Source organism: Mastacembelus armatus, chromosome 10 (assembly GCF_900324485.2).
Source record: "Mastacembelus armatus chromosome 10, fMasArm1.2, whole genome shotgun sequence".
Lineage (NCBI taxonomy): Eukaryota > Metazoa > Chordata > Actinopteri > Synbranchiformes > Mastacembelidae > Mastacembelus > Mastacembelus armatus.
Genome location: NC_046642.1, coordinates 26,923,933 through 26,937,849, shown reverse-complemented (window position 1 = coordinate 26,937,849; position 13,917 = coordinate 26,923,933). Strand labels below are relative to the sequence as shown.

The 13,917-nt window shown below is 38.7% G+C and overlaps 1 protein-coding gene across 1 annotated transcript in view; it reads right to left on the bottom strand.

Annotated features, from left to right (window-relative positions):
• The window catches only part of enpp6 (ectonucleotide pyrophosphatase/phosphodiesterase 6), a 45,377-nt gene extending 34,611 nt beyond the window's left edge, over positions 1 to 10,766 (bottom strand). The window contains exon 1 of the mRNA XM_026331085.1: positions 10,283 to 10,766. Within this exon, the coding sequence (XP_026186870.1) occupies positions 10,283 to 10,535 (253 nt within the window). The 5' untranslated portion in view covers positions 10,536 to 10,766. The remainder of the gene's footprint in view (positions 1 to 10,282) is intronic.
• Between the last annotated feature and the right edge of the window lie 3,151 nt (positions 10,767 to 13,917).

The following is a 13,917-nucleotide window of genomic DNA, read 5'->3' as shown; positions in this document are numbered from 1 at the left end:
TGGCATGATTTCACAACGGATGACCTGTACTCTTTTCTGGCACTTGTCATTTACAGGGTTCTGAGCTTGACAGACTATTGGAACAGGTCCAGAATCTTTTCCCTCCCACTATGGAAGAAGTTTCAGAGGATTTTGGGATACCTGCATCTCAGTAATCCCAAGCCAGATGCTGACAATGAAAAAAAGAAAGGAACACCATCATATCACCCTCTTTGTAAAATCAAGCCACTGTATCAACAGATGGTGGAATCACATAAAGCAAATTTCCACCCATTTCAGAGTATTGCCATAGATGGTGAAATCAAAGGCCCGAAGTTCATTGAAGAAATATATGAAGGTTAAGCCAACAAAATGGGGGTATAAACTTTTTGTTTTAGCTGATTCTTCGTGTGGCTACACCTGAAACTTCTTTGTTTACTAAGGGCAGGCCGTGGTGGAACATGGCAACAGGCTCAGTTATGAGTCAGTAATGAAGCTGCTGGAGCTGAAGGTGTTGGGGACTGGCTACAAACTGTTTGTGGACAATTTTTACACCAGCCCCACACTCTTCAAGGACCTTCTTCAAAGAAAAACCTTGGCATGTGGCACCATTCGTCCCAACAGGATTGGTTTTCCAAGAACTCAGGTGAACACAATGCCAAGAAAAGCTGCAAGGGGGACAATATGGTGGATCCGTGAAAACAACTTGCTGTTTGTTCGATGGATGGACACACGTGAAATGATTATTTGCTCCCCAATGCACAGAGTTTTTGAGTGGGACACAGTACAGAGATGTGTCAAGGACAACAGCAACCAGTGGACAACATCCACATCAGCCCCCATTCCCACACAGAAACCAGAATATATCAAGGGGGAAGGAGAAAGTGCAGGCAGTGTTACCAGAAGACACCTGTGATTTGTGCCTCCTGTCAAGTGGCTCTCTGTTTTGTGCCCAAGAGAGACCGTTTTAACAAGTGGCACAGTGAGAAAGGCTTCTAGTAGGGGAAAAGGGCCCACATGTAACCTTGTAAATAGTTTTGCAACACTGTAAATAGTTTTGTAAAATTGCGAATACTTCTGTAACATTGTAAATAGTTTTTTGTTTAGAAAAAAAGAATGCTTTTGTGTGAAATTTCAAATAGTTTTGTGTTTCTAATTTGTGTTTCGAGTGCAGAAAGCATTTTTTATGTCTAAAGGTTGAGTCATGGCAACTGGGTTTTCAGTTTTTAAGTCGAAACATTTCATCACCCATCCAGATGGCTTCGTCAATCTAAGAAAAAAGATGGACTGGAACTGCCTATATATCTCCTAGGTTGGTTTCACTCCACCCCTGGTCTGAATAGGCTTGTTAGGTGAAGAAAAGGAGTGAGCTCAGGTGAGGGTCGTTAGGATCTAATAGTGGACTTATGTGACCCCTGTGATTCACCAACTGGCTGAGTGTGTCCTCCCTGGGAAACATTTGATTTGTTCCTTAATTTGCTGGGAACAGATGAAAGGGCAGCCTGGTAGATTGAAGACGTTGTAGATTGCACACATCTCTTTTTAATACTGTAGCATGACTCAGCCTTTAGATAACGTCCCCTGGACGACTGAGAATCTTCACAGACATTTTCTATATGCTATAATAAAGCTGTATTAGGTGTTTTTTTATTTGTGTTAATTTTTAGAATAAAAAAAGTAGTTGAGTAGTTTACCTAGTTTTGTTGATTTGTATTAAAAAAATATGGTGATTTACAGTTCTAAACATCCATAAAGTAGTTTGCTTACATTGTGCCATTTTTGGACTGTCCAAGTGGCACAACGAAGTCCGCCTGGGCATAGTCTTACAAAAAACAATGCTGAAAAGTCCCTTTTAGCTAAAACTAAACTTAGAACTCTATTGGTTCCCAAATGTGACACTCAATCTATTTTGTCACTAGATTCACCAGAACAACTTACATTTAGAGTTTTCTATTAAAAAACACAAAAAATTAGGTAAGGATTATTCAATAATTTTTATCAAATTTGTGTAAATTTAGTACAGTATGACTTAGTCATACTCTTTTTCATGATAAAGTCTTGCAGATAAATGACACTATAAAGTGTTTCCTTTCCAATGATACCAAGCTCATCAACATAACCTTTAAAATGTAAGGACAACAGCTAATTTAATTTGGGTATGCATTTTTCAGCCAACAAAAAAGGCTGTGACTCAAGTGGTCATCCATTCCCTGCATGTTAGATCCTTTTTAGCTACAATTTTGACCATTTTCCACATTTTTTTCTAAACATTCTTATTTTTTAGTTTAGAATAAGGATAGAAACAACCGATTAACTTGTTAAATAAAGTACCTAATCTGTAGTTACATTTTCTTTTTATTATAACCTGCACTGGGGTTTCTATGGTGTCCACAGCCTCTCCTCAGTAAGGCAAAATTACAGACTGTGTGCACCATTTGAAGCAAATATTGTTCACAAATCTGTCTAAATCTGTGTTAGTGAGCACTTTTCCTTTGCCAAGATAATCCATCCACCTCACAGGTGTGGCATATCAAGATGCTGATTAGACAGCATGACTATAGCTCACATGTGTCTTAGGCTGGCCACAATAAAGATTTGTGAACAATACTTGAGAGAAATAGGCCTTTTGTGTATGTAGAAAAAGTCTTAGATCTTTGAATTCAGCTCATGAAAAATGGGGGCAAAAACAAGTGTTGCATTTATAATTTTGCTCAGTGTAACTTACTTCCACTTAGTGCAGCATTGTGATAGTAAAACCAGAACACTCAAAATGAGTAATGTAGTCACAGTCCCACCTTAGAGCGGTGTAATAGCTTAACTGTAACATTCACAATAGCAGTGTTAATTTCATGACGAAGTATTTTCGTTATAATTTTCGTCAACGACAAGTTTTCACTGATGAAAACGAGACGTTAACTAAATAAAAATTAAGTGATGACGATAAAAACTAAATAAAAATATACTCACATTTTCGTTGACTAATAAAAATGAGACGAAAATGTCAGTGAGGGACGTTTTTAGAAAAGATCCAATCAGAATCGATCTTCTTAGACGCACATGCACATTTGAAAAGTAACTGATCCACCTAGTGACGCGGGATGCGCGAATACACATCATCAGAGCCTACATTGGGTTTCTGTGACTTAAACTATAATGAAATGGAAACACCTGGGAGAAAACAAAGAGAAGACATATGGGTCAGTTTCACGTTTGATGCAATGGCATTACTGCTAAATACAGTGTTTCTTTTAAATATTTTGGAGTTGCTCTTTTGCTTTAAAGAATGAAGAATGTCATATGCAGGTTATAAACAATGCATATCTAATTTTCGGTCTTTTATGGAAAGGCCATATTCCATATATATTTAATGAAACTTGTTTTTCATTTAATTTTAATTTAGGATATTTTGTATATTACAATAGTTTAACTAAATTACACTTAAATTAAACCCAATATATTTTAGTCGACTAAATCTACAGTAGATTTAGTCGACTAAAATCTTATGCTATTTAGTCGACTAAAACAAACAAAGCAGATGACTAAAATTGCATTTTAGTCAAAAGACTATGACTAAAACTAAATTAAAATCTGCTGTCAAAATTAACACTGCACAATAGCAACAACTACAAATCAAATTCTGCTTAGTGCTGCACTGACTGAACTGTATTCTTTTTTAGATGTTGTACCAAATTGGTAGTATTGACTGTAGCTCTCTTACTACCACCTCATGACATGCTCACATTACAGGCATTACAACTGGCTCTGCAGATGTTTTTGCTGTGAAATGCTGCTCAGTGTACTTCCCTTCTGTGTGATAGCTGATGTAAATAAAAACATCGGACTTTGGTTCGGCTCAATAAAGTTGATACAGATAAGAATTAAAAAAAAAATGCTTTGATTAGCTCCAGTATTGATCTTTGAGATCAGATCAAGACATCCCTACTGTTCAAATTGGCGATTTACAGGCTGGAACTCAACTCAAAACACATCAAGTTGTCTGTCTTGTGGTCCAGCAGAAGACACTCTTAAAATTATTTTTTTAGCTTGATCTAATGCATGCCCTGGTGTTTAGAAACTAAAGGTGCTTTTAGACTAGAGGAACTTTTCCATAATTCTTAGAACCTTTAAAGAAAGTTCCTCTTTTGTGGGTCTGCACTACAGGAACTGAGAACTACAGTAGTTCTAAGAACATGGTTTAAAGAGACTTTTTCAGTTCCTGCTCCAGAATAGGTACTTTTCAGTATAATAGGAACCATGAGTGATGTATGGTTATGCTGATTCCTCAAACTGCCATTTTTAAAAGTTAAGTTTTGTAGTGTAAACAACATCTTTCAACATGAAAAAAATCACTCAAACGAATGAACCATCACCGAAATCAGGGCTTAATTGAGCCTACATGACAGAAAAAATTCCGAGCGATTTTAATTAAGCAGGGTGAAAATTATCAGCGTTGTTGTTCAATGTCATGCAGAAGCGATGTCATTATACCAGCCACCACATGGCTTCTGTTACTTCAACGTTCCTACTGGCAGTGTGAATGCAAACAGAAAGAAAATTCCCTGAAGTTCAGTTTTAGGGTCATTCCTCAGTGGGGTATTCAGTTTTCATTCATTATTATTATGCCAATTATTACGTTATGATAGTATTCAGGTATTCCTTGAACTGGATTCTATTTCATTATTGTAATTGTAATGAATTGTTATTTTTGAAGTGCCAACAAATACTACTTTGATGTACCTTGATGTTAATATAATTAATTATAAAATTAGTGTATAATTAGTCTTATCAGTCATGTACTATTTGAAGTGTTGTAGAATCTGAGGCTAAAACCAACCAGCTTAAAAGACACAAAAGAAACATCCAAACAACAAATATTAGACAATACTAGTTAAAAAAAACTTTTATATCAGATTGGAGGCAAAGGGTGCCATGGATTAATGATGACTTGGTGAGGGCACAGAAACGGGAGTGCCGGAAGGCTGCGATCCAAGTTCATTATGACATATATAAGCAAATGTTGATTGTGTTCAACAAAGCTTTGCGTAGAAAAAGAGAAATGTCTTTTCCATTACATTCAGTACTGAATTTAAAAGTTGAAAGTTACTGGTCATCCAGGCGTTTATGTCAGTTAGACACGCTTGAAGTCTGGTTAACTGGTTTGTGTTAACAGGTTTCATAGACAGATACAGCTGAGGGTCATCTGCATAGCAGTGGTAATTAATAGAGTGCTTCCTAATAACATTGCCTAAAGTAAGCATGTACAAGGTGAACAGAAACGGTCCTAGCACAGAGCCTTGTGGAACTCCATAACTAATTTTTTAGTTAGACTCCTGGATCAAGACTAGGCTTTTTGAGTAAAGGTTTGATTACTGCAGTTTAAAGGCTTGTGGTACATAGCCTGATACTAGCGATAAATTTACTAAGTCCAATAAAGATGAGTTAATTAATGGCAGGGTGTCTTTAAGCAGTCTAGTTGGGAAGGGGTCTAAGAGACACGTTGATGATTTCGATGAAGCAACTACTGATGTGAATTCAGAGAGCTCTATGGGAGAGAAGCAGTCTAAATATAACTGAGGTCTTACAGATGATTCAAGACCTACTGTAGTAGAAGATTCATTTATTACAGGTATAGGAAGCATCTGATGAATTTCTCTAATAGTTGTGATTTTATTTGTAAAGAAACTCATAAAGTCATCACTGCTGAGAGCTAAGGGAACACTGGGCTCAACAGAGCTGTGACTTTTTGTCAGCCTGGCTACAGTGCTGAAAAGAAACCTGGGATTGTTCTTATTTTCCTCTATTAGTGATGAATAGTATGCAGTTCTGGCTTTACGGAGAGCTTTTTTATATGTTAACAGACATATTCCAGGCTAGATAAAACTCCTCTAACTCCTCCTCTAATCTAACCAACCAACCAAACCAACTGAATCTAATATTGAATTAAATGCAGTGCTGAGACTATTATTTTGAACATCTACATGAATGTTAAAATCTCCCACTATAATGACTTTATCAGAGCTAAGCACTAAATCAGACAGGAAGTCTGGAAATTCAGTTAAAAACTGAGTAAGGGACAGGTGGACAGTACACAATGACAAGTAGAACTGGTTTTTGTGTTTTCCAGTTTGGATGTGAGAGGGTCAGAGTGAGATACAGCTGAGGGGGAGAGAGGCGGCTGGCTTTTGTCTTGGGCTTGGATTGGAGAGTGTGTGCAGATTGCCGAGCTAATGTTACTTTGTTTTGTTGATTGCTGACTTTGACACACACCTGTGTGGGCCTACATTGACTTTGTACTTATTTATGACCTTTACACATATTTCATTAAATTTTTGGGAGAATATTGGTTTCACTGATTCTTTTGTCACAACTGTTGAGCCAGGTCGTGACAAAAAGAAGAGCAGTCTTGATGCCACAGTACTGAACAACTACTGCCCTGTATCAAACCATTTTTAGGTAAAGTCCTTGAAAAAGTTGTTTACCAAAAACCTACTAACTTTTTCCTCCTAAACAACTACTTTGATGATCTTCAGTCAGGTTTTAGGCCCCATCACAGCACTGAGACTGCACTCATCAAGGTGACAAATGACATGCGTCTGAACACCGAGAGAGAAAAACAGAGAGAAGACTGAAGTAAACATAGTTGGGCCACAGAAACAAAGAGAAAGTGTCAGCAGTCACCTCGAGTCTCTAAAAATCTAAAAATCAGGTTAGAAATCTACGGGTAATCATGAACTCAGACTTGAATTTTAACAGCCACATTAAATCAATTACACCATCAGCATTTTACCGTCTCAAAAACATTGCCAGAATCAAAGGGATCATGTCTAAACCAGATTTGGAGAGACTCATCCATGCATTTATCTCCAGCAGGTTAGATTACTATAATGGCCTCCTCACAATGTTCCCAAAACAAGCTGTAAGGCAGCTGCAGTACATTCAGAATATTGCTGTTCAGGTCCTGACTAGAACCAGGAAGTACAACCACATTACTCCTGTTCTCAGATCTCTGCACTGGCTTCCTGTCACTCAGAGAATAGACTTTAAAACAGCCCTGCTTGTGTATAAGTCTCTTCATGGCTCAGCACCACAGTACATCCCTGACATGTTGCTGCCATACAAACCATCGCAGACTATGATCAGGGACAGGCCTTCTCTTCATGCCCAGAGTCAGGACTAAACAGGGAGAAGCAGCGTTTCAGTTTTATTGTGAATTGTGCTGAATTGTGAATTGTTTGTACCAAGCTTGCCTTGCCTTGCTCTAGCCCGGAGTTATTATTGGGAAATACTCAGGACAGAACAAAATTTAATCAGGACATTACTTCTCATAGCACTAGAAAAACATTTCCCACCTCAGGATTCCTCTGATTACCCCGATGACTGTGGCATCGTAGGAGAGAAGCTTTTCAAAGCTGAAACTGTTAGAGAAATTAAAATGTTACCCTCAGGTTTGTTAATCCACTTTACTTTAATGTAAGTCAAAAACACTGTTGAGTAGGGCCTGTTACCTCATCTCTTCCTAAGGTCAGTCTGTTCTGACCTTCACTTTCTGATAAGACACTTAGTATCGAAACCCAGATGTTTTTCAGTTTCATGGGAAACTGCCTCCTCTTTCTTCCTTTATCACATGACTGTTTGTATCATAGTATTAAAATGATGTGCTGCCCAGCTAAGAGCCAGTGATCCTCATGCTGTACCAAGGTGCTGTGTGACTGTTACTCCTTGCAAGTAAAACTTCTATATAATCTTACCGAAGTTCGTCCTCTATTTGTTAAAAGAATTTACCTAACAGAAACGAATCAAGAACTGTCAGTGTACATCAGTGTCTCATAGTGTATGCCCTCTTTGTTCTATTCACTGAAAATGATGTTGCACCTAATTACATTGAAAACATGAAACGAGACAGGTCCACTTGTGGTTCCCAGAGTCTCCAAAAGTAGAATGGGAGGCAGAACCTTTAGCTATAAAAGCTCCTTTCCAGTGGAACCAGCTCACAGTCTGGGTTCAGGAGGCAGACACTCTCTGTACTTCTATGGCTAGACTTACTTATGCCACTATAGACTTAGACTGCCTGAGGACTTCCCATCATGCACCAAGCTCATGTCCACTCCTCTCACATTTATATGCCACCATTGAATGTCACTAACTTTGTGCCATCTCCCTCTTGCAATGTGTGCTCTCTCTAGGTCATCTCTCTCTCTCTCTCTCTGTTCCCTGTGCAGGTGTGCCTGGTGCATATTGCTGATGTGCAGTCACAGTTCATTGTTGCTGTTCTTTTCTCTCTCCTCTATCCACTCACACCAACTGGTCGAGGCAGGTGGCCATCCAAACTGAGCCCGGTTCTGCTGGAGATTTTTTCTTCCATTAAAGGAAGAAAAGTGCTTGATCATAAGGTTTGTTGGATTTTTGTAAAGTGCCTTGATATGACTATATTGTGATTTGGCATTAACCAAATAAAATTGAATTGAAGTGAATTCATGTATTGAATATTCTATTGAATCTATGGTGAGCATGTCATAAAACTTCCTTCTTTCTTTTGGCTTTAAGTTAAAGAGATTAAATGAGTATAAATAAATGCATTTTGCTGTTGACTGTGTAATGCTGTTGTGCATAATATTGCTGGTGGAACATAGTGCCTTTTAAGTTCAGTCCAAAATGCTGCTGGATCTATTTTAATGCTGCTTGAGTACGCCTTCTGGGCTGTTGTACTGCCTAACTGTACTAACAGTACTGCCTAACTGTACTGTACTAACAGTTTGTCAATTTTTATAATATTTCAACACTTACATCACAAATAAAGTGTTGTACTAGCTGAACTGCCCAACTGAACTTTAATTAAAAACATATCTGCTTTGCACTGTGGGCATGTATGTCAGCCTTTAACACCAAACTCAGTATCTCTCTCTGTTTCTGTATCAGGGTCAAGACTCTTTAAGAACAACAACTATTTACATAATAGATATCAGAAATTGTGCACCACCAGAGGTTTTTCCTCAAATATCAGTATTGGCCTCAATAATCTACCATCTCTCAAACTTTTAATATGAGAGAAGAACAAGGCCTTCTATGCATTCAGACATTATCACAATGCTTTACCTGTTCCCCTTAAATAATATTGTATCTTTATTAAAATTCATTCATTCATTTCATTCATGACAAATGCTGTTTGTTTTTGGAGTTTGTGTTAATGTTGACTGTACCAGTTATCACATTTAGGCCTATATCTACTCCGCGAGAACAGAGAAATTTGTTCTCTCGCCAAGGTTTGGGAATTCTCACAACTTGTCCTGGACACATCATCTGAGCATAACTTTTTTTCTCGCGTGGTGTCCAACAGCTATTGTGTGATTGGTCAGAAATTTTAAGTGGGTGTGGTTAATGCGGAAAGTGGAAATGTCATTCCCATTTTTGCCGATGGTGGTTGTCATAGCAATGGATAGTTTTGAGGAACAGCTGGCAGAGACAGTGAGGAAGTATGAAAATCTTTATAACACATCTTGTAAGGCATTTGAAGACACACAAATGGCTAATAATTCGTGGAAAGAGGTAGCCTGAATGCTGTGTACGGAGGAGCCTATCGTAAAAGATGGCGATATCTGATATCTTATCCACTGTATTGTAGTTTCTGTCAGATTCCCACAAGGCTTAGCATGCATGACGTGTGCTGCAGTGGGAGGAACTTCCCCAAAGTTCTGTACTTGAGTTTCTCGTGGAGCAGTAACTAACTTTGTTCTTGTCCATGCCACCTTTTCATTTCAAACTATGTATATTGCACATAGTTTGAAATGAAAAGAAAACAACCACCTGAGCACCTAATTTGGTCTAATGATACTGGCACAATGCTTATCATTTGTAATATTATCTGTTAAATGTTATTTTAATTCTCTAAACAAGTGTCATATTGTCCCTTTATCTTTCTCACAATTCCACGTTGTAACATAGCAGGTGTAGCCCACATATTTACTGGCATCTCCACAGAAGAAACTTGTAAACTACAGTTTGAAAAATGCTAATTTTTAGTGTTTTTTTTAGTCCAAAAGGTGTGTTCGATGAATAAATGCATTGAAGCTTCTTAGAAGAATTCAAACTTTTGATATGATTAACTTTAATTAACTTTAATTTTTACATGCATTGCCTATTTTAGTCTGAGACAGTGTTTTATCAGTTGATGAAGTGTAGGTTGTTTATATAAAAGTCCATTTAGTGACCAGATGGGCTTGTGGACTCGTGTTCTTTAATGTGTATATAGATAGACAAATAGACAGTCACACAGACAGACAGATAGTGTATTTTGGAGTTGCATTACCTGTCATTAATGAGTAATAATTCGGGTATGATAAACTCGGGAAGTCTGGCGTCATGTACTCCACTTTCACCCCACTGCCCACGAGTTCGCGAAATCCGGGCAGCGCATGCAGGTCATCCATATAGTCATAACGGAAGCCATCGATAAGGAACACGAGCAACGGACGGACCGCGAGACACTGCAGTCCCGCTCCGAACAGCAGGAGGAGCGGGAAGAGAAACATGGAGCACGCGGATGTTTGTCTGGGGGACATGATGGTGTCGTCTCGTGCCGTGCCGTGCTGTGCTGTGCTATGCTCGCACTGAAATGCGCAGGCAGCGCTTTGTGGCCAGCAGATTCCGGTGGGTGGGGTCACAGCCAGTGACAGCTTGGATGGCACGCACACATCCCATTCCTAGACACGCAGATTCTTAAGTACAGGCGTTACCATTAGTGATGGGCAAGTGAAGCCTCATGAAGCACTGAGGCTTTCCTGACCATTGTGCCGAAAAAGATTCAAAGCTTCGAGACTTCAGTGACGGTGACATCTGGTGGACAACTGAAGCCATAGCAACCTCTAAAGAGCACGAATGAAGCACTGGCACTTTGAATCCCATGACAGCAATAAAAGTTCAGACCTCTTGAAATCAAAATGATCCCAAACTTTAGAACGCCGCTTATTGGTGGGACTCGCCGTGAAACTTGCCAAAATACTCTCACTCTCACTCTCCAAATCCTGAAGCAGAATGACGCGTGTTATATAGCTGGTATGGCACCAAACCACTCAAATCTGTCAAACTTGTCAAGCTGTCATTGGCTCAGAATGCATTGAAACGCCATGAGCCAATGACACACACTGAAAGACTATGAGCCAATGAAAAGCTTTGAAACATTTTGGAGCAATGAAGCGCGAAGCGAAACAGCGATTAGTCACGTGACACTGGTGTTCAGATACAAGCTCCGACAGTGTTTCAAATCACTCCGCTGAAATATGAGTGTCACTGCAAAGGGTCTGAATACTTATGACCATGTGATATTTCAGTTTTTCTTTTTTAATAAATTTGAAAAAATTTCTACATTTCTGTTTTTTTCTGTCAAGATGGGGTGCTGAGTGTACATTAATGAGAAATAAAATGAACTTTTTTGATTTTGGCAAATGGCTGCAATGACACAAAGAGTGAAAAATTTAAAGGGGTCTGAATACTTTCTGTACCCACTGTATATCAAGTCTCTGCAGACTAACATAGTACATAAAAATAGGCTACAATCGGTATTTTCTTCTGAAATGAAACATCAGGTGAAAATTCCCGAATACTCAAATAGAAGTAACCAGCCTCAAACTGTACTTTGAGTAAATGTACTACCAGGGGTGGACTTAGTGATTTGTGGGCCCTAAGTGATTTCATGTACGGGGCCCCAACACTCAAACTTTTAACTCGAAACTCTCTTTATATTGTCAGTGTGTTCGTTTATCTGAATTAGTGGAGGAGAGTTTAATTGATCTCAAAAGTATTTAATTGAAATTCCAAAGCTTGTACAAGGACCCACTTCCTGATCAGAAAATCACAGTCTGCTGTAACTGTACACAGTTTGCTGTAACCAACTTCACAGGAAGAAAGATGATGAACAAAGGACATACATGACATTATATGGTTGCCAAAAATCACATCTTATTGGTTGACTACAGGTGGGGAGGGCTTTGGTTTAGACTTTCACCTTCCCTTGTTGGTGCCCTGGGTTGGTCCCAACCCCTCAGCACTTTGCCATGCTCCTCTTCTTATCTTCTTGTCCAGGGCTGCTCCTCATCCTACAAAACATTCCTACAAAACATTTTGTGACACAGTCCCTTTTACATGACCCCTTTTATGGTAACTCATCCTTGAAGTTTGTGATTCTCTCATCCCTAAGTACACCTTGCCTTTCCCTCTGTGACAGTGTATCATCCAGGGCCTCTCTCAGCCTGACATCTTCACTTCGCTTCCCTTCAGCAACAATGTATCATAAGAGGCCTCTCTTCCTGGAGGCCGGCCTTATCTGTAGCATCATGCATACACTCTGCAGAAACTATTCCTGTGTCCCTTCTTTCCCTTTGTCCTTTCTCTCCCTGTGACCTTTCTTCCCTGTTATCTTTCCCTGTGATCTTTTCCTGGACACAACACATATGTTAGTGATTACAAAGTTAGAGGGCTAACCCATCATCAAGTTGTTTACATTTGATTTCCATGCATTCTATGGCATTGCACAACACACATGTAAATATAGTATTTAGTTAGTCATTCTCATAAACTATTCATGTGGGTAAGTATATATATATATATATATAAGCACCTGTGTGTGTGTGTGTGTGTGTGTGTGTGTTGTAGTGCACATGTGGGTATATGTGTGATCGTAAGTGTATGTGTCAGTGTATGTGTTAGACTCCTTCACATCTGATTGCTTCTTCACACAGTGGGGCAAAGTTTGTAACTCTTGATCCTCACAATTTGATCTTACAACTCTTTGTAACAATATATAAACGTTTATAAGAGTAATGATATAATAAATGAAAGAAGTAAATATGTAAATTTATTTCCCAATAAGTATAAGTGAAATTAGTAAGATTTTATTTCCAAACAATTATAAATGAAGTTAGTAAATGTGTAAAATTTATTTCCCCAACAATATATACATATATATCAAATTTCTAAAGACTTCCTTCGAGTGTTTTACTTCCAGAGACAGCAACTCCTGACTAACCTGATCAATGGCAGTATTGGTTTTAAACCTTTCTGACAAACTGTGCCAACTCTCCATGTGTTTCCTGTGGTCTGAAGACCTTTCATGTATTTTTAACTGGGAAAACAAATTCCACCCAATTATTATATCCATCACCACTGAACATATTGGACCAGTTACCAAATATTCGGCAGCAAAAACACAGAGCACAGAGCCATTTTTCACACTCTAGATTAGCCACGATCGGCTAAGCTTTTCACCATTTTTCATATTAATGAAGTAATTGCTGCTTGTGAATCGTCGGCCATCACTCTTCACTGGGAAATTTTCTTTTATTTGACCAGACCCTCTCTTCAGAAGCTCACAGCACTCATTATCTGACAGGTGTTTCAGCCAGAAAGCAGGATCGTTACTCATTTAAACTCCCTGGGTGCTATTCATGTCTGTGTGCTGTTCATGTTCGAGGGCTACACTCACCGGCACATTGTCATCATCTCCCCGAGCCGTGAGTAAACCCAACGCTGTGTCCGGTGGACGCGGGAGAGGGGCTGCTGCAGCTTTCGTTGGGAGCAGTTCTGACTGTGGGAGTTTGTGGGAAAACAGAAGTGACTTTTGGGAGTTTAGCCACATTCTTTTTTATAATTTCTTTTAATTCTTTTTTCAGCTTCGCGTTTCATTGTTTGTCTAATTTTCTAAACCTCACCTTCTGCTTGCAAATTCTCACTCTTGCAAATTCATCTGCTCTCATCTGCAGTACGATAAGAAAGTTTCACTATTCATGATGGGGGGGCCGCATTGGAGCAAATGTTATAGTAAAGTTAAAATCTTAAGGGTTATAGACAGGCCATACAATATATGATAGAAAACTAACTAAATACTAATAAGTAATTATAATTTATACAGGCTTCTTGGTATTTGTCGGAGGCATTGTGGGTATTTGT